General features: G+C 48.6%; 1 protein-coding gene across 17 annotated transcripts in view; it reads right to left on the bottom strand.

The window, feature by feature from the left end:
* The window catches only part of CD44 (CD44 molecule (IN blood group)), a 91,784-nt gene that overhangs the window by 40,988 nt on the left and 28,827 nt on the right, over nt 1–21,969 (bottom strand). For all 17 annotated transcript variants that reach the window (XM_077863577.1, XM_077863580.1, XM_077863585.1 and 14 more), the window contains exons 3-5: nt 13,208–13,373; nt 8,973–9,106; nt 2,677–2,745 (exon numbers count right to left, since the gene is read on the bottom strand). In XM_077863577.1, the coding sequence (XP_077719703.1) occupies nt 2,677–2,745; nt 8,973–9,106; nt 13,208–13,373 (369 nt within the window). The remainder of the gene's footprint in view (nt 1–2,676; nt 2,746–8,972; nt 9,107–13,207; nt 13,374–21,969) is intronic.

Raw genomic sequence — 21,969 nt, 5'->3', positions numbered from 1 at the left:
GACTTCAAAGCTCTTCTTCTTTGTTATTAAGCAAAACAACACCTAACTAAGAAAATCTACAGCCCCCCAGCCTACCCATGCACCCTGGAAATGGGGATGGGGAACGAGGGGGTGTTTGGAAGTTCCCGTGTTTGAATCCTGGCTTCGTGTGCCCCTCAACAAAACCGATGCTGAGCTTCCCATTTGTAAAATGGGGATGCCACTAACCTTTGGCTCCGAGCACTGTATGATACATGGTATATAAAGTGCTTAGCATGGGATTCAAAATTTAGTTGGTCTCAATAAATGATAGCTCTCCCAGTGGTTCCTATCCTCCCTTTTCAAGGTCGTGTAAAATCTGTTGCTATTAATTCCATCTACTTCTAGAAAGGATGTGAAGTAGGCGATGAAGAGGTCAGTAGTCTCAACAGGGAATAGATGTCTGCAAATCCATGAAGAATGAGGCTTTCTTTCTAAGGTGCGAATTGTGTCCGTCTAAGTGAACCCCTGCTCTGGCTAAGAAATCAGCGGGCCTAAATGCTGGACACAGCCTCTGCCCATCCTCTGTGAGATTCAACCTTGAAATTAAGAGGCACGGATGCATATAAAGATCAAAATCTTTGATTCAAACAAGCAAATGCCTAGAATGCACAGGAGAAGGAAAAGCAAGAGTGAATTTGTTCATTGTTCCTCCCCGAAAGGATTTGCTGCCTTCAAGTCTGGGCCACTCACTGCACAAGTGGGGATTTAGCTAAAATTATTTTCTGCTATATTGCACTAGACTAAATGTGCCTTTTGTCCACCTGGCTTGTCCAAGTGGAACCATTAGCAAAACATAAATTAAAAAATATAGCAAGAGTGCCTGGGTGGCTCAGTCAGGTAAGCAGCCAACTCTTATTTCAGCACAGGGAGTGATCTCAAGGTCATGAGATGGAGACTCCTATGGGCTCTGTGCTTAGTTGGGGGGGCGGCTACTTGAGATTCTCTCCCTTTGCCCCTCCCCTCACTCTCTCACTCCTTCTCTAAAATAAATAAATAAATCTTTAAAAAAATATTGCAAAATCTCAAACACCCTGATAATCTCTGCAGATGAAGATGTGATAAGAAAATAGGACCAAACTCATACAGGTCTGGACTTTGAAAGGCATTTGGTGGGGTCCAAGGAAATGGGACATTTGTTGAAAATGACTATGGGCCTGGTATGCATCAGACATTGACCTTTCTTCCTTTTCATTTCAAATCTCACCTGTTGTTCTATTATCCAGATGAGAAAACTGAGGCTGAGAGAGTAAGTCAATCCTTTGAGATCACCCAGGTGGTAAGGAACTAGGATTTCAAACTAAGCCTGACTGAGACAGCACATCTCCCCTTCCATGAGGCACAGATCAGGGACAATTTTTGACCTAACAGTGGGGGGCTGGATTTACGTAGCCAGGTCGATTCTCCTCCCTCTGCCACCCACCACCACTGTTCCCTTGCACACTGAGGGGTCTGGCTCCTAGGAGGCAGAAGTCAGGCCTCCTCAACACTGACACTTTTCCAAAAAAGGGAGGTTCAGAGGCCATAAGATCAGGGTTAATAGGGATCCCTGGGTGGCGCAGCGGTTTGGCGCCTGCCTTTGGCCCAGGGCGCGATCCTGGAGACCCGGGATCGAATCCCACATCGGGCTCCCAGTGCATGGAGCCTGCTTCTCTCTCTGCCTGTGTCTCTGCCTCTCTCTCTCTCTCTCTGTGACTATCATAAATAAATAAAAATTAAAAAAAAAAAAAAAGATCAGGGTTAATAAGTTGACCTCTGAAAATTTTGGTTGGGCTTTTCTGTTTTCGTACAGTGTCAGATGCCTACTTCTCGGGATAACCAAGATGACTTTGCGGTATAAATAATGTTGAAATCCCTACCAGGAATTATATGCCCCTTATAATTATCTTTCAGCATGCAATTAAGTAAAACAGAAAATTTAGGGGGCTGGAATGGGTCTCTCCCTAATACGTATAATTCCCCTCAAGGAGAGAGAACATGGCTCACACCCAGAACCTTCAGCAGCTAGAATTAAGAAGACTATTTAATTTGTCCTACATTTAAGTGTATTTTTAAGGATGCTGTTTGCTTGTGACCAGTGGTTTAGTTGTTCACTTGCAGGAATTTGTTTATTCATTATTTTATTTTTTAAAGATTTATTTGAGAGAGAGAGAGCATGAGCAGGAGGGGCTGAGGGAGAGGAAGAGGGAGAGAATCTCAAGCAGACTCAACCCTGAGCATGGAGCTGGATGCAAGGCTTCATCTCAGGACCCTGAGATTGTGACCTGAGCTGAAATCAAGAGTCGGACACTCAACTGACTCAGCCACCCAGGTACCCCTGCAGGTTTTTTTTTTTTTTATAAATGTATTTTAAGTAGAAAAGAATGGGCTAATTAAGTGAAAAATATCAAGTAGATAATTGCACTGTGTACACAGATGTGCCAAAAAAAGTGAAAGTGGTTTCCAAATGACTGCGGTTTGAGGAACAATGTGTTGGGGTCAACCAAATGGTAGCTTCAAGCCACTGCAGGGAAAGGGGAAGGGGGCAGTGAATCACAGGCAATGTCCCTTGCCTTGGGGAAATGGTTGTTCTTCTCTTCAAATAGAAAACACAGAAAATGCGCCTAAACCCTTTCCCAAGAATGTGGTCACTTAATCAAGGTCAGAAGACATACATACTTATGGTAATTGGTCCATCAAAGGCATTGGGCAGGTGTGTGACGGATGTACAATCCTCTTCAGGTGGAGCTATGGAGTAGCAAAAAGAAAAAGCATGAGAACTCTAAAAAATAGGAGCAGAACTGATACCCATTTCTAGTAGTTAGGATGGGGTTTTATTAAAATTTATCCCACATAATTCTCTTTTTTTGACTATTGAAATATGGTTGACACACAGTGTGACATTAGTTTTAGGCATACAACATGGTGATTTGAAAAGTCTACATATTACTCAGTGCTCACCACAATATGTGCAGTCACCATCTGTCACCTTACAGCATTATTACGATATTACTGACTCTATTCCCTACGCTGTACTTTTCATCTCCATGACTTATTTATTTTATAACTGGAAGTTTGTGCTTCTTAGTCCTCTTTATCTATTTCAGCCAACCCCCCATCCTGCTCTCCTCTGGCAACCATTAGTTTGTTCTCTGTATTTATGAGTTTGTTGCTGTTTGTTTGTTCATTTGTCTTTTAGATTCCACATATAAGTGCACAAAATGATCTTTCTTTTTCTGAAACTTGATTGAGTCTCCTAGGAACTTCTCTGACCCTTGCAATACATTTTTCACTTTTATTTACCTTCATATGTTTTTGGAAGCTTACTTGTTCCCCTTCCTACCCTAACAGATCCATTTATTAACAAAAGAATAGAAATGTTCTCTGTCGGGCGTTGGGGAAGGCTGGAGATACAATGGGAAATAAGATAGACGTGGATCTTTTCTAATGAGGCATACATTAGAATTACTTTTTAAGTCTGTTATTATAAAAGGAATGTGGGAACACTGTAAAGACATTTTTCAACAAAGGAGTGCATGAACTATAATAAGAAAATCATGTGTAATCCCAATACTATACAGAAATGATAGAAACACATGACAAATATAATAAAATGTTTATCAACATGAACAGCATGTGAATATGAAGACTCAAATAATCACCAAGAATTTACTTACTAGAAATACTCCACAGCAAACTAATCTTTAGTGTCTTTATTAAGGCACTGATGTGTTCATTAATTTAGCTAAGCTCCGTAAGTGCCTACTCTGTCTAGAGAGCTTCTCAACATAGAGTTATTGAGGTTGCCCACCATTGGTCCAGATGCCCAGACTATTTCTTGGGACAACTGTGTTGGCATATCTCACCATGGAAACCTCTGGCTTCTTTTCCTTGTGTCCTCCATGTATCTCCTACTTTCCCCCTTCTTCAGAAATCTAAAGATTTCTGACTGTACCTTAGGCCTTCCTGATCACCTGGAGACATTACTAAGTAGCCCTCTAAGAACATTATGTAAAGCCTTCTGAAGACAGGCCCTGAAGGTTCCACCCTGCAAACCACCCTTGAATCCCAAGAGAAGATGGAGAATGCCTTAACCAGCCATTGCAAATGCTCTATTTGGTAACTAGACCTTGTATTGAGCTCTAAAAACTCAGAGAGCTTTAAACTGGCTGTGCTGTTGCAGGAAGTATGGATCCATTTGCATATTACAGCTTTTATATTATGTGTGTGTGTACACGTGCACTCATGTGCATGCACACATACGTCTGTGCACAAAATGGCAATTTATTTGTTAGGTTGGTTTCTCTCAGAGTTGCTTCTTGGCAAAGAGGAAGGAAGAAAGGGATGGATGGATGGATGGATGGATGGATGGATGGATGGAGGTAGGCAGACTGCTATCACAAGGAAGGCTGTTACCACAAGTATTTTTAACTGTTCTGCCATAAATTGCTAGGTAATCGTGACAGTGGACAGAAACAGAAGTTGAACAAAACAAGATCTGGGTGCTTGCCAGTTCCTAGAAGCATCTTTTCTTACAGGTAAAGGGTACCTGCCTATTTCTTTGGCCTCATAGTGAAACTAACTGGAAGCTTTATACATTCATCTAGAGAAAAGCACATTTTACAAAAAGTCATTTTTGCAAAGGCTAATTAAAAGATCTCCCAGAAGAGAGTCTCAGAGAAAGTCATGTCCTCAGTAAGGCCTTCCTTCACCGTCCAATCTCAAGAGCCCCTTAACCAATCCCCCACATATATCACCATCACATATTTGCTTACAGTTCTTCTGGCTTAATGCTGTCTCAAATTCTCTTGTTCATTTTACTTGATGGCTGTTCATGACACATCTCCCAACCCCTAACCTCTGCTACCCACCCAGCTCCAAAGAACTACATAAATTGAGTAGTGATGTGTAGTGACCTTATCTATCTCAGCCAGTACATTTATGTGTGACGGGTTCAGAGAGGCAGGCACTCGATAAATATTTGTTGAATGAATGAAAGAGGAAGTACCATTATAATTCCCATAGGTTCATTCTTCTGGGAATCATACCTAAGATGTTAACCCCTCCAAATCATCTGCAGTGATAAACATGTCAAGAAATGTTTAGATAAACCCTGACTGGCAGCGCCATAAGAAATATGTTTTAAAGGGTTCAGATATATCAGTTCATTTATTCATCTTGAGCATTACTCATGTGACAGATTTTTTTAAAAAGGAGCAAAGAGATGAACATGTTCCTTTCCTTGCTTTTGAAGAAACCACAAGGTCACGGGTGACGATAACAACTAATATTCCTTTAGATTTTTGCAGTTTTCAAAAAAAAAATCTCCCAATGATTTCCTTATTTGAAAATCAGGGCAAATAGCCACCCTGGGAGATCTTGATGAGTATCTATCCCGTGTGTTTGGGTAACACCACCAGAAATGAGAAGCTTCTGATACTGTTATGTTGCACAGACCCAGGAAGAGGCCTTGGGTTATGACTTTTTAATGGCAGGGTTGGAACAACCTCCCCCAAATTCAGGCAATAGTAGTACACTGGGAAGGAGTTTCTAAGGGGTAGGTTGTGATATAACGGGGCATGGTGTAAAAACACACTACGGCAGTTTTGGAAATCGTTAGAACATTTGTTCAAATGGAGCCTCCTCATGCTCCAGTTCACCTTAACTTTTATAAAGAACACCAAATCAGGCAACCGCACTGCGATGAATGGTGACCCAAATGTGCAATTAATACATTCACGCTCCCATGTCAGATAGCAGGGCCTCACTGGCAGTCTTTTATTCTGTTTAATGAGCACTGCACAGCTGGGAGAATGGGGCCTGGTGAGCTTTTCCTGAACCTATGGGGTTGTTAGAAAGACTCTGGGTGGGCTTCCTGGTGGGCTGCAACTCCAAACTGTGCCTCGACTGTACCAAAATAGCCAAGAGAAATGTTAATTATTCAGTCTAGCCAATTACTCAGTGCCCGATAGAAAGACCTCTTCCTCAATGCCTGATACAGTCTAGGTGTCCAATAAATATTTGTTGAGTAAATGAGCAAACGAATAGATAAATGAATGTAGCCTCTTCTCCTCGATTCCTCCTTCAAAAGAGAATGAGGCAGTTTATCAGAGGCAAACTTAAAAGATGCACTAATTCAAGCCAGTTCGCTGGGCTATTAACACAGAGGTCACCAGGCTCGGGCTGGGCCTCACTGAGACATGAGGCAATCAAAATCAAAACCATGGACCTTTCTAGGGGCTGCCTTATTTTCATCTGTGAACCACGGGCAAACATGTTTTATAAAAATGCTGCTGAAACTGTAAGCACACGGAAGTCTTCTGCTAAGATTGAGCTGGCTTTGGTCCCTATAGACCAAGAGGGTTTGTAGGGGGTCACATCACTGGGCCTTGACCATCTGTCTGCAATTCTCACGCTAAGCCGGACTCAAGGATCTTTCCAATGAGATTCACTGCATGGAACAGAAGATTCATAGCATATGAATCGACATATCAAGATCCATGGTTCACTCCACGCCTCTATCATCTGACTCTAAACCAAGACATTTCAAATTTATTATTTTTTTATTTCAAAGACGTCTTCTCCAGCTTCTTTCTTTCTTTATTTTTTGTTTGTTTCATCATTTCAACAAGATTACCTCTCAAGACAAGAAATATAGCTGCTGGTTCTTTCTCACCCTACTTGCCCAGCAGGGTGCTGACTGCATAGAGTTGATCCATAAATACTCTTTTTAAAACTTGAAGAAAAACTTATAAAAGCAGCCAATCCACATTACATTGGGATAGAAGAAAAGGAGAAATCTTCTCCTTAAACTTTACTACTTTCATATGGCCATTCTGGTGTGAATACACCAGCTGCACTTCTCCCTCTTTTCAGCTGGATTAACACCTCCCCCACCAAGGAGAGTTCACTTCCTTCTCTAAGGCCAGACCTAACCTTACAGGCAAAAATGAGGGGCAGGGAGAGAAGTCTCCATAGTAACTTGTCCACATGGCTGCCAATCCCTGTGTGTGCTTCTACCTTTTGGAGTTAAGATTCTTTCTAGCAAGCGATACTAACCTGTAAAATAGGTGAGACAATGTGAATACGCAGCAATGTAACTTATGGCCTATGTACACTGGACAAGGTCCAGTGGGAGAAGAAATAGGCAGCACCCCGAGACTCCCGAGTATGCAGTCGCATGCTAGCCCTGTCCCACATGACCAGCCCTTTCATTCTACACACAAAGTCTTTCTTCCCAAAGTCCTCCTCTGACCTCTGGCACTAAGAGAAGCTACCTAGACCACGTCTTTCTGTGTCTACTTCTCCTTTGCCGGCATGTGGTTTTTCTCATCATCGTGTCCTTAGAACAGACATTCTGGGTATGGATATGGGAACTGGGTACGGGCCGTGTACCGTTTAGCCTCATTGGGATGCTCCTCTCTTTGGTTAAACTCCTTCTGCATTCCTTGTTCAGATGCCACGGAAGAAGAAATACTCTATAGTTCTCTTCTCCTTGTCTTACATGTCCCCCCCCACCAAGGTTTAGTGACTTGCATATATTTGACTTGCATATATTTGTCTTGGCCTCACACCCATTTCAACTAATCAGCCCTGAAACTCTCTTTCTCCGAATCTCCAGATTCCTCTTCTGAATGCCCACTTGGATTTCTACTGCTCACGCTGCAGCAGGTGGTCGGCAAAGTCGAAAGCTACTGATGGAATCTCGCGATTGCTTGGGTGCTTCTACTTGCACTGAAAAATCCATGCAGGTTTTACATTCGTTTATGATATCTGTGTTTGTCTCCTGCAAACAACGCCTGAGGTCATCACTGGAGAATATCCGCGTTTGTCTCACGCATCGTCTTTAACCACTTTCCAGCTAACTGAACACCCTCCTTCCCATCTTTAAATAAAACTGATGTGCCAGGAAGATGTGTCGGGTTTACCCCATGGGTCCATCTTCCCTTCGTACAATCTCAGACCTCCCTGAGCAACAGAAGGCCCAGTTTGAGAAGTAAGTGATCCATCCATATTTGATTGTGGCCATTCAAAGATTTGACACCTGTGTTTCTGACCCTTCTCAGAAGGCCCAGAAGATACATAATGACTAGAATTCTTGAATCTTGCTGGACCCTGAGTTAAACTTAGAAGCATGAGCTCCTAAGCCACTGTTTGGAAGCAAATGCCATAGACGGGGAGAGGAGCCTGGCCAGCAGCCTGGCACACACATCCTAAGTTGGCTTTCTTGTTGTCTAGGTGTCAGGTTCTCAGATGTTGGGAAAGGAAACTTGAGAAGGTCAAAGGCCTACTGGGTATCCTTCCAGCTTTCTCTCCAGCCCCAACATAAAATAAATGCCTCTAAGCTAAGCCATTTGGTGTGTACCCCAATGCTACCATTAGGTTCATGTCACTTCCCTACTCAGACCCCTGCAATGACTTCCCATCACACTGAGAATAAAAGCTACACTCTCGACCATAGCCCATAAGGCACTATGTGTGCGCTGGCCCCTGCTTACCTCTCTGACTTCATCACTTGGCATTCTACCTTCTGATTGCTGGCCTTTATCCACTTGGGCCCCTCAGTGTTCTCAGAACAATGAGACCCCAAGGCTGCCCCACACCTGGCTTTGCATGCTGATGTCAGTTGGGGCTCTCTCAAGGGCACCTCCTCACAGGCACCTTCCTCGACCACCTTCCCAGAGAAATGCTTCTCTAGCACTCTGAAGCCTCTTCCTCTCTTTTTTATAGCACTCGTCACTCTATGACTTCATATTATTTATCTGTTTCCTGTCAGCCTCCCTGCCTAGCGAGTAAGCATCCTGGACATTGGAATCTTGTCTCTGCTGTGGAGGTATCCAATGAGCATCTGTTATATGAACGGAAGCTATGTGAATCCCCGCTTAAGCCAAGACTCAACTGCTGTCAGCCATGTCGCCAAAGGCTTGTGCGCCCAAGGCAACCCCAAACACAAAGACAATTCACTTGGAACCAACCTGAAGCATTGAAGCAATACGTGTCGTACTGGGAGGTGTTGGATATGAGGATGTACACCCCTGTATGGTTTGCAGCACAAATAGCATTGGGTTGGATACGGGGGATCACCACATGTCCTTCTATGAACCCGTACCTGTGAAAGAAAAGCGAGAAGTTATCCACCTGCAAGGTTGCAATGGGGATTTCATAACATTTGAGCCATCAAATGACGTCTCAAACCATGCACTGCTTCATTCAATTCACCGCTGGGGATCTTAGAGGGTTTGACAACTGGGTTACATGAAATCCAGAAACAACAACAGAGAGAGAAGGAAGAGGATCAACAAGGCTGAGACAAGGTGATTTTATTTAGAGCTCTATAAAGAGCTTGAAAAGAAAAAAAGATTTATGAAAGAAAAAAACCTGGTTTTTTAAAAAGTTTTATTTAAGTAATCTCTACACCCAACGTGGGGCTCGAACTCACGGCCCTGAGATCAAGGGTCGCGTGCTCATCCGACTGAGCCAGCCAGCCGCTCCAAAAGAAAATACTGGATTCAACTAAAATATACGGACAAGAGTGTCAAGTCAGTTTGAATACATGGGCAGAAGCCTGAGTCACTTAAGAGGGAAGAATGACCACTTTATGAGGTGCGATCTACTCTGGCTCTCCATCACCTTCCTCTTTTCCAGAACATACATCAGATGACCAGCTCCCAGAAGATAGGCCTAGATGGCCTACACTTGTCAGCCCGCACTTGTCAAACCTGCCTCCTTCCCAGGTTGCCTCACCTTTTCCTGTGATTCCCTCACTCCAGACTCCATTCCTACACACATGAAGCCTTGTTTAGATGCTAGAAGGAACACAGGCCTTTTTCTTCATGAGCATCCCAGGCACAATTTCATTGCCAGTGGAAGTAAATTGACTGTCATTAAAATGGGAGTAATAGAGAATAAGTAGATAGCGTTGCCTCATTTAGCTCAGGAACCTTCCAGAAGCAGGTCAGTCAGAGAACTGTGTAGCCCCGTCTGCCCCCACCAAGATGTTTCCTGCAGATACAACAGACAGCACCCAGCCTCCTCTACCTGCATCACAGAAGCTACGTGCTCACTCACGGCACAACTTCTCCCCAATAGAAAATGCTTCCAAAATAAATAAATAAATAAATAAATAAATAAATAAATAAATAAATAAATAAAAATAAGATGCGGGCCAAGGAGGAGGTGGTGGCAGAGGGTAAGGGCAGAGAGGACGAGGTTAAACCCAGCAAGTTTCTGAAAATGCAATGCTGGGTAAAATGCACAGCGGAGATCCTTTTTAATCTTTGCTGCCAGAGGCAACAGTACCCAGTGCATCGCCCGCAAGGCTCAGGGAAAGGGCCGTGAGTTTGACATTTCTAAGCCCGCAGAGCTCCTTAGGTCTGTGTTGCAACCGTAGCTCCCATGACTAATTCCTCATCTGAAAGGACAGACTGGTTTCTCCAAAGGCTCCTCAGGTTGGTGGGGAGGGAGAGAGCAATTAAATGTTAATAAGTTTCCATCTATCTGGGAAATGCTACTAATCAGGGTGGGGCGGACGGAAGAGGGACTGCTGAGGTGTTACCGGAGCCTGTGAGCCTCTGCCCCCTGTCCTGGGGCAGAGACCTGCTTCACAGCGCCTGAGCCAAATTAGGGCAACGCGTTTTGCAACACTTAATACCCTGTACGGTGGGAAGGATAGGTTTCTTTGGCACTGTTTTGCTCTTTTTTTTCTTTTCTTTTCTTTTCTTTTCTTTTCTTTTCTTTTCTTTTCTTTTCTTTCTCTTCTCTTCTCTTTTCTTTTTTTTTCTTTCTTTCTTTCCTTCCTTCTTTTCTTTCCTTCTTTCTTTTTTCTTTTCTTTCTTTTTCTTTCTTTCTTTCTTCTTTCTTTCTTTCTTTCTTTCTTTCTTTCTTTCTTTCTTTCTTTCTTCTTTTCTTTCTTTCTTTATTTCTTTCTTCCTTCCTTCCTTCTTTTTTTCTCTTCTCTCTCTCTCTCTTTCTTTCTTCCTCGACACTACTCCTTGGTGAGCCTCCTCCCCACCCCACCCCTATCGCACTTGGGAGCTCTGTTTTCCCACTGACATTCTACAACCTACATTCCCTTGGTACGTTATGCCAGGGTGGTTGCCACATGGTGCTCACTGCCGCTTTGATGGGGCCCAGTGGACGTGAGCTGGGATATGAAAATGTAGATGTGCTTATACACGGCCCCAGAGGTGTGCTTGCTGGACACAGGGAGGAAAGAACCGCTCAGCCAGTCCATGCACCGTGCTTGTGTCTCCCCCCCACCCCCTGTTTGGCCCTCAGTTCTTCGGGAGGCTCGTTTACTTCTGGCCCTGGGCTCAGACGAAGCAGGACTGGAGGCCCGACTCCTCCTCCGTGCAGGCAATGTGGCCCTGGGCCAGCTGGGGCGCTTCTGCAAGGCTCTGGCGCTTCATCAGCAAGGTGGAGGGAAATGCTCGACCCCAGGTGCACAGGGCCCAGTGGGGGGTGGGGGACCCCGGCCTCTGGGTGCTCAAAGGTTAGCCTGTGGGAGTCAGAAGAACGTCCCTCCCTTTCAGCAGATGAGAACATTTCTGTGTTTCCTAAGCCCGCATTTCTCAATTCCAAGGCAGCTCGGGAAGTCTCCGTTCTTAGGCGACGGGCCTTGTCAGGGCCTCTGTCTCTGCCCATCCCTCTCTCTGTGTCTCTCATGAATGAATACATAAAATTAAAAAAAATAAACGGTTAACCTGGGGAGCGGGATGCACGGCCGTGCTCACTGGCCTTCCTCCACGGGAGCCCCCTGCTGCGCTTCAGAAGCTGCCAGAGCTTCTCCCTTCTTTGCTCCTTCGGTGGACCTAGCTCTGGACACACGCACACGTCTGCACATCTGCCCCTCGTCTCGGGGACAGTACCGCTCGGTCGAGCTTCCTGCAATCGCGGGGTGGCCCACCTGCAGCCTATGTCCTCCAACGCAGCAGCCCCGTGGGCACCTGGAGCTAGCCGAGCACCTGAGCACCAGCAGAGTCGCGGAAAAACCAAAGTTTGATTTCCTTGCATTGTAATTAAGTGGAAGTTGCTGTGTGTGGCTAGTGGCTCCCCCATCGGCACAGTCTTGGGGTGAAGATCTTTCTTTGCCTTTCCAGCCGGGGAGTGTCAGCTGCCGTGCTTCCCATATCCACGGGGCGTGCATTGCTCTGCAAGCTTACATTTCACGGTTTGGGTGAAGACTTGGGCAGCTTGACTTTTAAAAAGCAGCCTGTGTTTGCATGCGTGCGTGCGCTTAGAGGAGGGGAAGCACGTTACCTAACGACAAGACATCGCAAGCACAAGGGGAAGCTGCCGGCTGGCTAGAAACTTCGGAGCGGCTGCTCAGATTACCCGGAGCTCTTCTAGGGAAAACAAACCAAACCAGACCACTTCGGCGTGGTTGTCACCACTGCCAGCGCCTAACGCGCCCCACTCCCCACTCACAAAGGGGTCACCAGAAATTCCAACACCCGGGGCCTGAGCCTTGTGGCGTCCTGGACAGAGGCTCCCAGGAGGTCTCCTGGGTCCCTCCGACCACTTCCCACTCACTTGTAACAATACATCTTGATCATTTGCACGTCCTTTTATTTCCAGTCTCAGATCAGAGCAACGCAGAGGAGAAACAAGCAAATGAGAGGCCCAGAGACAGAGACAGAGACAGAGAGACGGAGGGAGGGAGTTGTTGGAAAACTCTGCTTTGAGCCAAGTCTGCAGAGCCAGGACTGCGCCCGGCACATATTTATTTTAAACACTGTCATTCGGTTTACGTTTTCTTGTGGTTCTGACAATGATACCGCGCGCTTCTTCAAAGCCGGGAGGGCGCTGGGGAAGCACCTTGGGCCAGAGGACGCCCACCTGGACCCTCGTGGCCTCCTCTGGGCAACCCCACTAGGACTCCCAAAGCTGTCTCTAGCCCGCTTTATTTTTTATTATTTTTATTTTTTTTAATTGGAGTTCAATTTGCCAACATATAGCGTAACACCCAGTGCTCATCCCATCAAGTGCCCCCCTCAGTGCCCGTCACCCAGTCACCCCCAACCCCCGCCCACCTCCCTTTAGCCCGCTTTAAATGCTAGTCGTCATACAGGTTCCAGGTTGACTCGGCCAAATTAACAGGTGGGGACGACCCTTCAGGCAACCAACCATCCATCAGCTGTCAGGGAGGAGCCTGCGGGCTCCCGGCCCCGCCCCCGCCCCGCCCCCGCCCCGCCCCCGGCTTTCCTCCCACCTGCAGGTCTCAAAGCCCACGCTCAGGGCTCGCTCCATCTGGGCCATGGTGGGCAGGGTGCTGTTGAAAGCCTTGCAGAGGTCGGCAGCCTCCGTCCTGGAGATGCTGTAGCGACCGTTTTTCTCCACATGGAACACACCTGCGTAGCGGCAGGTTATGTTCAAATCTGTGGGGTGAAACAGAGATGTTAGATGCTTTGGCGTAACTTATTTGAGAAGGGTTAAGAGGTTTGTGGGAGGGTAGATTCGTTGACAACAAACAAACAAACACCTCCCCTGGCCAGAGCCTTCCAAAGCACACACTTTAAGCTCAACCCCGAGCTAAGACGCAGGAAAGGAGCATCACGCTTGACACTGCCTCCGTCGATTGCTCTACAAAGAAGTTTTGATTTTTTCATTTTGCTAAAGATCTTATTTATGTATTTGACAGAGAGAGCACAAGCAAGGGGAGCGGCAGGCAAAGGGAGAGGGTGAAGCAGGCTCCCGGAGGAGCAGGGAACCCAATGCAGGATTCGATCCCAGGAACCCGGGATCATGACCTGAGCCAAAGGCAGACGCTTCATCTACTGAGCCACGCAGGCGCCCCTACAAACACATTTTTAAAAAGCATATGACTTATTTCTGATTGTTAAAGTAATGCAACTTGGAGAAAACTGAAAATCCAGGGAAATAATGCAGGAAAAGCAAGGTGACCACTAGTGCCAATGCTCCATTACTTACATATAACCTCTAATGGCTTCTGGTTGCCCCCAGAATACACGTCCTTTTCATGGCTGACATACCTACGTGAGCCGGCTCCTGTCTCCCTCTCTAACACTTAGTAGCTCACTCAGTTCCAGGCACAAAACTTGCCTTTGGCTTCTCTGGACATTCCGAGCTCTTTGCCACCTTAGCACACAAATGTGCTGCGCCCTCTGTCTGGAATGTTCTGTCCTCAAACATCGTGTTTTGTGTTTTGACTCCACATCACCCACTCACAGAGGCCAACCCACGGTGTCTCCCTCACTGACCCTGCTTTTGTGTCTCCACAGCAACTCATTTATTTATTTGCATTTAAATATTAGTAATAATGATATCACCCTTCCTGTGATAGAAGCTCCAAAAAAAAAAAAAAAAAAAACGCAAGGACCTTTCATTTGTTTGTAGTGTTTCTCTAATTCTCACAGCAGCGTGACAGAGAGTCGATTTCAACGAATATTTACTGAATGAATAAATGGCTCCTTAAAATTTCCAAGAAAAACACACATTTTGGACATCTTGACAGAGAGAGCCAAGATCGGCTGTTGGCTCCCAAGGGTTAATGGCATTCACAATGAAGCCTAATGGCTATCAACTGGTTAAAGAGTGAGTTCGTCTAAGGGCTTCTGTGAATTCTGCAGACATTAATCTAAAATCTCCAATAAGGTGCTGAAGAATTATCTGATTCTTCTTGATGCTGTGCAACCACCTCAGAAGGCCTCTAAACCTCAAATAGAAAACTCGTTATTTCTCTGGGACAGTATCATCCCCAGTTCACCCTTCAGTGAACTCCAACATGGAAAGGTAAAGTCCTTGGAATTATCCTGGTGGAGCGTGATTCCTTCAGAGCACCGCCTTGAGCCGCAAGCACAGTCCTTGGCCAAGGAAGGAGCGCACCGGCATTTCCTCTGGGCCTACATGGTGGCCCCTGTGCCCGGCCAGGCACCGTGTTGTTAGTTAGAAGCCGAGTCTGGACTCAGATGGAGTGGGTTTTAACTCAGACTCCATCTCTCATTGGGTGGGTCCACAGGTATCCGAAGATCCTGCTTGTTTATCAGGGACACAACAGAGGCTCAGAGACATGGGTCCCCCCAGGAAGTGAGCCCTTCTATCTAGAGCCTAGAGTTGACTTCCTGAATTTCAGCTGCCTTGTTTTTGAGTTCTGAGCTGAGAGCCAGGGAGGGAGGCCTGTTGCTGCAGTGTCCCTGGGTCCCCAGCACCTTTGGGATTCTCCGTTGCGTCATCTCCTGCAAACGCCGAGAAGTGAGTTGCATGCATGTGTGTACAGATTCTTTATCCATAAAGAAAACTGAAGCTCAGAAGAATTAAACAGCCTCCCCCCATCACCCCTAATCGGTGGCGGAGCTGGACACCCACCCTCCAAACCACTTGGCTGTGCACCCAGGATCCTTTCACATCATTAGAGTGGGTGTTGGCTGTAAGGGCGAGAGGCACAAGTAAACAACTGCCACCTGAGGACAAAGACACGGGCTCCCGGTTGCTGAGCCGGACAGGCAGTGACTGCTTTCTCCCCTCGAAGCAGGAAACAGGTTCTAACCACCAGGAAACAGTGTCTGATGATTTGCAAACTGAGATGAGAGAACCGTGAAACTTCTGTTGGATCTTTTTTGACCCTCAAAATCCTAAAAGAAGAAACCAGCAATGGAGCTTCGAGAAGACAGAAGCCCACCTCAGTTGCTTCTCTCTCTCTCTCTCTCTCTCTTTCTTTTTCTGTTTTTTGTTTTTTGGTATCATTAGCACGTAGGCGCTTTTTAAAAGCATCAGACCTAAGTGGAATGGAGAGCATGCATTTTTGCATGATGGATCCTTTTGGGGTCTACGGGTGTCCTCCTTCGGCCGCTCACCCCTCGCACGCCGGTGGTGGCAGGAGGATGGTGAGCGGGCAAATGCACAAGGCCCTTTTGAAATGGTGTTTGTTCTCCCTGATTTTCAGCCTGGGCCTCTGTCAGGCAATCTTCACACAGGGAAAGCTGTCAGGCTGGGTCGACAGCCCTGCCAGGGTGGCCTCCCTCCGCCAGCAAACAGAAGGAAAACACGGCCTCGCCGTCAGCTTCTTGGAGGGGAGGCTGCCGGGGGCGGGGGAGCCACGGCAGGGAGGCCTCCCACTGGGGGATGCCATCGGCCTGTCATCGCGTGGCCAGGTGGTTGCTGTCACCCCAGGGTTATAAACAAAGTCTGAGGCCTAGACGGTGGTTTGGAGCTGAATGGCAGTTTCTGTCGCATTAAAATTAATTCCCGTTTAACACCTGGCACATAGAACATGCAAATGCAAAAGGAACCGAGACTCTTGCATAAGATGCCTGGGGTCCCCTCGGTACACAAGACCCGCATGCACCATGGGAGGGAGTTGGCATGCGTGAGCGCAGGGACTCAGCGCGGGGTCGTGTGTGCCTGCCGTTGGCCAGGACAGGGCAGCCAGAGCCAGGCAGGCTCCACCTGCGGCCTTGCTCCGCGGGGGCCTAGCCAGGGCATGGCACATGCCGGCAGTGGCCCGGGGCTGCAGGGCAGGAGCAGGCCTATGCGGACTGAAAGCTACAGCTTCCCTGTAGCCTTGTCTAGGGCCAGCTCCTACCCCGGATGGGATTTAGCCACCCGGGACGTGCAGAGACGGTGCCCGAAACTTCAGTTCAGGTCAGCCATCCCCATGAGCCTTATCTAGCACCTCCCCTCTGGGTCCCCTCTTGCCTTAAAAGGGATCAAGCCTTCAGGGCTGTGTAGCCTTTAATCCTTAACGAAGATTTGCCAACAGGCTTCCTCCACGTGGATGGAAACCCAAACTATGAGTCCAAGGATACTAATAATACCAACAGCAATAATAGTAGCAAATACAGACTGCGCCCTTATCCATATGCCAGACGCCCCTCTAAGCACGTTACAAGTACTAACTCCCTTTATCCTTAAGACACCCGATGAGGGGCACCTGGGTGGCTCAGCGGTTGAGCACCACCTTCGGCCCAGGGCGTGACCTGGGGGTCCTGGGATCGAGTCCTGCATCGGGCTCCCCGCATGGAGCCTGCTTCTCCCTCTGCCTGTGTCTCTGCCTCTCTCTCGGTCTCTCGTGATTAAATAAATAAAATTTTTTTAAAAACCTGATGAGGTAGGTAATATCACTATGCCCACTTTCCAGGTACAGGAACTGAGGTACAGAGAAGGGAAGGAACATGCCCAGGTTCACAGAGGAACTCCAATCTGGAAGCCAGGACTCAAATCCAGCAGCCAGACACCACGCGTCTACCTGTGGGCTGCTCCTGCCAACCCTGATTTAAGTAACACTCTGTGACCTCCCACCCTCCCCGGTGCAGAGCTGAGAACATCCCAGGGCCCAGGTAAAGTCAGAGCACGGCCGAGACGGGAGTAGCCACAGACCACAGATGATTGCACGGGGCACCGGCATCGCCGGCACTGGCCACACCACGAACCGCTGCAGAAGAGCAGGACTTCCCACGCGTGCGGGCCTCCCTCCTGAGAGCCAGAGGCCTCCGTGATTCGCGATCTATGGTGACTGAAGTCACTAAGACTGAATGGCCAATTGCATCTCGCGAACAGGCGTTTCCAACCGAAAGTAAGTCAAGAATTTTTTCCGTTGAGCCCTCTGGGCTCCAATAAGTCTCCTGGGTCCTGGGATAAGGAAACCGTCCCAAGTCCCTCCCTCTGAGGGACCCAACAGGCAGCATTAACCGTTCAAGGCCACTTTCAGATTCAGGGAGGAGTCTCTCGGCGGGGGTGGGTGGGGGGGTGGGGGGGGAGGAGGGGAATGCCACCCAGGCCACCGGAGTGCTCGTTACTATGGGAGGGACAGGGGGGTCATGGGGTCTGGCACCCAGGGGTCTGGTCACCCACAGGGGAAGAGGCCTGCTAGGGACCTGTCAAGAAGACAGGGGCTCTCCCAGAGTGCCTTTCTCGTCTAACCGACTCCCTGGCACCTACTCACAGCTCAGGGTACTGAGGACCCTCCCACAGCTGGGAGGTGGCCGCTCGCTAGGCCACCTGCACCAGCTTTTACATGGGCTCCCCCTCTCGGACACCCAGGCTTCTCAGGGGGGATGCCTACCAGCCTCTCAGGGTCTGGCACTGCATTAGAGCCAGCGGCGTGGCACACCTGTTAGGCAGCCTATATGCTTCAGCTAATTTAATTCCTACAAAAATGCTATGAAGGAGGCACGACTACCAAACCCATTTTAGAGACAAGGGTAAAGAGGCACAGCTGGGGTGCACGACTGCCCCCCTACACCCCTGCCACCCCCTCTAGTCCTCCAGGTGGGAGAGACAGGGATCTAACCTCTGGGCTGGGCCGCCCATGAGCACGGCAGGGTTCTGGGGTAAATTCACTCTTACTTGGATAAATCCTCGCTGACCCATATAACACCGTTAATCTTACCTAGATTTTCCCCTAAGCCACAGATCAAGGAAAATAGGTTTCTCTAGTAAAATCGGCCCAGCACATTGCAAAACTCTGCCAAGTGAGACTGCAAGGCCGGAGACGGATGGTTTGCCCCAGCCACTCCCCAAGTGGTAGCAAATCACAGCACCTGCTGAGAAGAGAGCACCGTCTAGTTTCCCGGTAACTCACCATTATCCACGTGTCTGCAGACTCTCCGGAGGGGTGTGTGTGTGTGTGTGTGTGTGCGCGCGCGTGCGTGTGCGCTGGTGGGGGGGGGGTCACACCAGCCGACCAGCGATGCAGCGGGGTGACAAGAGGTTTTGCACCTCAGCAGGTCTTCGGGGAGGTGGAGGGGGTCCTATAAGCCTGGCCCTTGTGTGCAAGCCTATGCACGTATGTATGCTGTGCGTGGAAGGCGTTTGTGTGGGACAGCATCCCTAGGTTTCATTCATTTCTCAAAGAAGTCTGTGATGCCAACGGCTAAAGGATTACAAGGAATCATTACCTGCAGGGTCTCTCCGGTCATGAGAGATTCCAAGATTCAGGAATCTTGGAACTACCTCGTGGGCTGTGACAGCAAGGACCATAAGTCTCCCAAGGACCATAAGTCTCCCTTCCCATGGTGTCCCCACCGCTCAGCACAGTACTGCCCAGCCTAGGTACGTGTTGAACAAATGAGTGACAAAACGAATGAATGAATGAGTGCCTACTCCATCCTGCCCCCCGCCCCCCGCCCCCACAAACAGAATGCCTCCCAGGTCCGCTCCCCACATGACATCTAAGGAATCGCTAGCTGGGCCTCGCTGAGCATTCCCTGTCGGATGTATAAAAGGTCTTTAACCAAAGCACCTGCTTCTGAGAACCTTTGCTGTCTTCCCTGGAAGCAAATGTGTCCGGTTAGAAGGTGGCTTTGTCTGTCTGAATTCTGACTGTCATCTCTGCCATGGGCCTCCTGTCAGGGGACTGTTTCCGAGGTCAACTGAGAGAGGACGACAAGCCATGCTGCGTCCCAGGTGAAGGCCACTAGAAGATGACTCAGGGACTCTCGGTTCTCCACACCAGACTCCTCCAGATGGTCCCAAATGAATCAATTCATTCTCCATCACGAACCACCAGATGCGCCTGGTCCCTATTTGTCATCTCCCCAAGAGGGATAAAGCAGAACAGGACTTTTTCCTTTTCTTCCTACTGATTCGGTCTCCGAGTTGGCCATGTGTCTGGGGGAAGTTGCGTTTTCTTGAAGTTGGGAATAGGGACAGCTCCTGGGACCCGGGGCCTGGTTCAGTTCCCTCGGCCACGAAGACAAGTACCGTCACTCACCCGGCGCCAACGCTGGGCCATGTGAGCGTTTCAACGTTTACACCTCAGAATTCATTTAATTCTTGCCACAATCCTATGGGGTCGGCACCTTCATTATTCCCATCCTAGGCAGGAGGTAAGTGATGCACAAAGACAGGATGGACCAGGGCTCGTAGGCAGGGGCTGGCTTTCAGACTGGGCGGTCCAGCTGATCACACCGAGGTGGAGGTGTGAACGGTGCCCTGTGCGTGGGGAAGGTGCTAGAACTACAGGCAGCCGCTTGTCCTCCTTGAGGTTTCTAAAGTGCAGTGGGGTGAGCTCTAAAAGAGAGCTCTGGAAAGAGGAATTTGAGCTCACTGAATACTATTTTAAGATCCGAGGTCCCTTGATCCTGGGCCCTAAGGCTCAAGAGGGCAGGGCCTTTGCTCAAGAACTTGGCGAGGCCTCAGCGGAAGCCCTCCCAAACTGAAAGCCCACCATCTCCCTGGGGAGAAGAAGATTCAGAGGTCCCAGGTTCGCTGCCTTTCCCCACAGTGGGCGGCCTACCTCTTCCTGATTCCACCTGGAGGCTGAGAATCCAGCCCCAGCTACAGCCTCAGGTTTCCTTACCCTTCCTTGCCGTTCCCTGGCCCATTGGGCGGGCAAAGAAGAGAGGATCTCAACACTCCCGAGTGGCCCAGGGCTGGGACACCAGAGCACAGGCCATCCCTGTGACATGCTGAGACGCCTCCGGCCCAGCCCGGAGATCTCAACACACCAAAGCTAAAGTGCCAGGCCAATCGGGCCGGGGCACGGCACTCCAGGCTAACTGCATGCAGCTCCGGCGGGCGCCCGGAAGCACTGGTGGGTTCCCCACATTTTTCATTTTCATAGTGTTTGTCACAGAGTAGCCAGGGTTCTGTTTCTGTCTCCTGATTTGCTGAGCTCATGGCTAAAAAAAGATTACACAACTCACAACCCTAACTGAACTGATTCTGATTAGAAGCAGGGAGAGAAAAGGCCAATTTTTTCTTTCTTTCTTTCTTTTTTTTTTTTTTTTCTTTCCCAAGGATTATTCTGTGTTTAAAGCCAGGTGGGGCAACAGAATTTGTCTCACCAAAGTCTCTTGAGACAAAGAGAAAATAAGATCCAGAATGACTGAGCATGGTCCCCCAGCCAGTTGTGAGAAGAGCAGGGCCTGGGGTGGGGTGGGGGGACCATAACTGCTAGATTCCTGACTCCTAATCCAGTGCTCTTTCTCCTGAAGAGCTTTTGTAAAGGGCCGGAGCAAGCTGTTCCCAATAAATCCAGCATCCACTGCCTTAACGGGACACGAAGAAACCGTTCTATTCTTCATTTCTTTGATGTCTTCAAAGCCCACGAGTTTCTATCCAGGAGTCTTGCTAGCTGTTAGGGCCCCTGCTGCCACCCAGGCCCGCCAGGCCAGAAGGCTGGCAGCCTTCCTGCTGCCCCCACGTCACTCGCCCCCATCCCCTGACACCCATGTGATGGGCGCCTGGTGAAAGGATCTATTGTTCAGGATCCACTTCTGAATGAGGCCAAGATCACACTCAGTGGCCGAATCGCCTTTGGCTGCCCAGTGCAGGCCATGAGTCTTGGGTGACTCAGTCTCTCCCGGAATTGCCCCCGGAGGTGGGTGAGGGTTTAATGAGCAGAGAAAATAGTCATACACCATCATACCCGGAGAATTTCCTCCAGAATGTGTCCTGGGTTGCTTTCAACTGAGCTATTCATCTCTTGGCACTTCCAAGGGAAATGCACCCCAACTTCTTGGCGCCTGGCTGTACCCCCTGACCTCTCAGCCCCTTGTCCGTGGAACAGAGAGCCTACCATAGCAGCCAACACCAAGCCAACAGGGGCCCATTACATCCACACTCTCAGAGGAGAGTCCAAAGGGGTTCCTCAGGCCCTGGCCCTTCGACCAAGGCCTCCCAAGGCCTGACCCAATGGGGCCCTTGGGTTGTTTTCACAGTCTGAAGAAAGACCCCGCCCCTGCCTCCTTGTAGGGTGATGGGAACAAGGGGAGGGGACGGGGTGGAGAAAGCCCATCTGGGCTCCCACCCCCCGATCCTGGACTCAACAGAATCTTCCCGGCAAAGGGGAGTGAGTATGTGTCTCAGAGCTGTCGTCTCGGTTGTGTACTGAGGTCAAGTGGTCTTGAGTGAGCACATCTCCAGGAAGAGAAACCACAGTGTGTACACCTGCGCGTTGCCATGGTGATCTGGAAACACTCAGGTCTGGCCCCGAAACCTTTGTTTTCTTCCTTTTTTTTTTTTTGATCCGATCAGTTTAGCAGATTGACTAGCACAAACCCAGGATGTGGT

Source organism: Canis aureus, chromosome 21 (assembly GCF_053574225.1).
Source record: "Canis aureus isolate CA01 chromosome 21, VMU_Caureus_v.1.0, whole genome shotgun sequence".
In the NCBI taxonomy this organism is placed as follows: domain Eukaryota; kingdom Metazoa; phylum Chordata; class Mammalia; order Carnivora; family Canidae; genus Canis; species Canis aureus.
The sequence above is the reverse complement of the archived record's forward strand: the minus strand, read 5'-3'. Positions and strand labels throughout refer to the sequence as shown.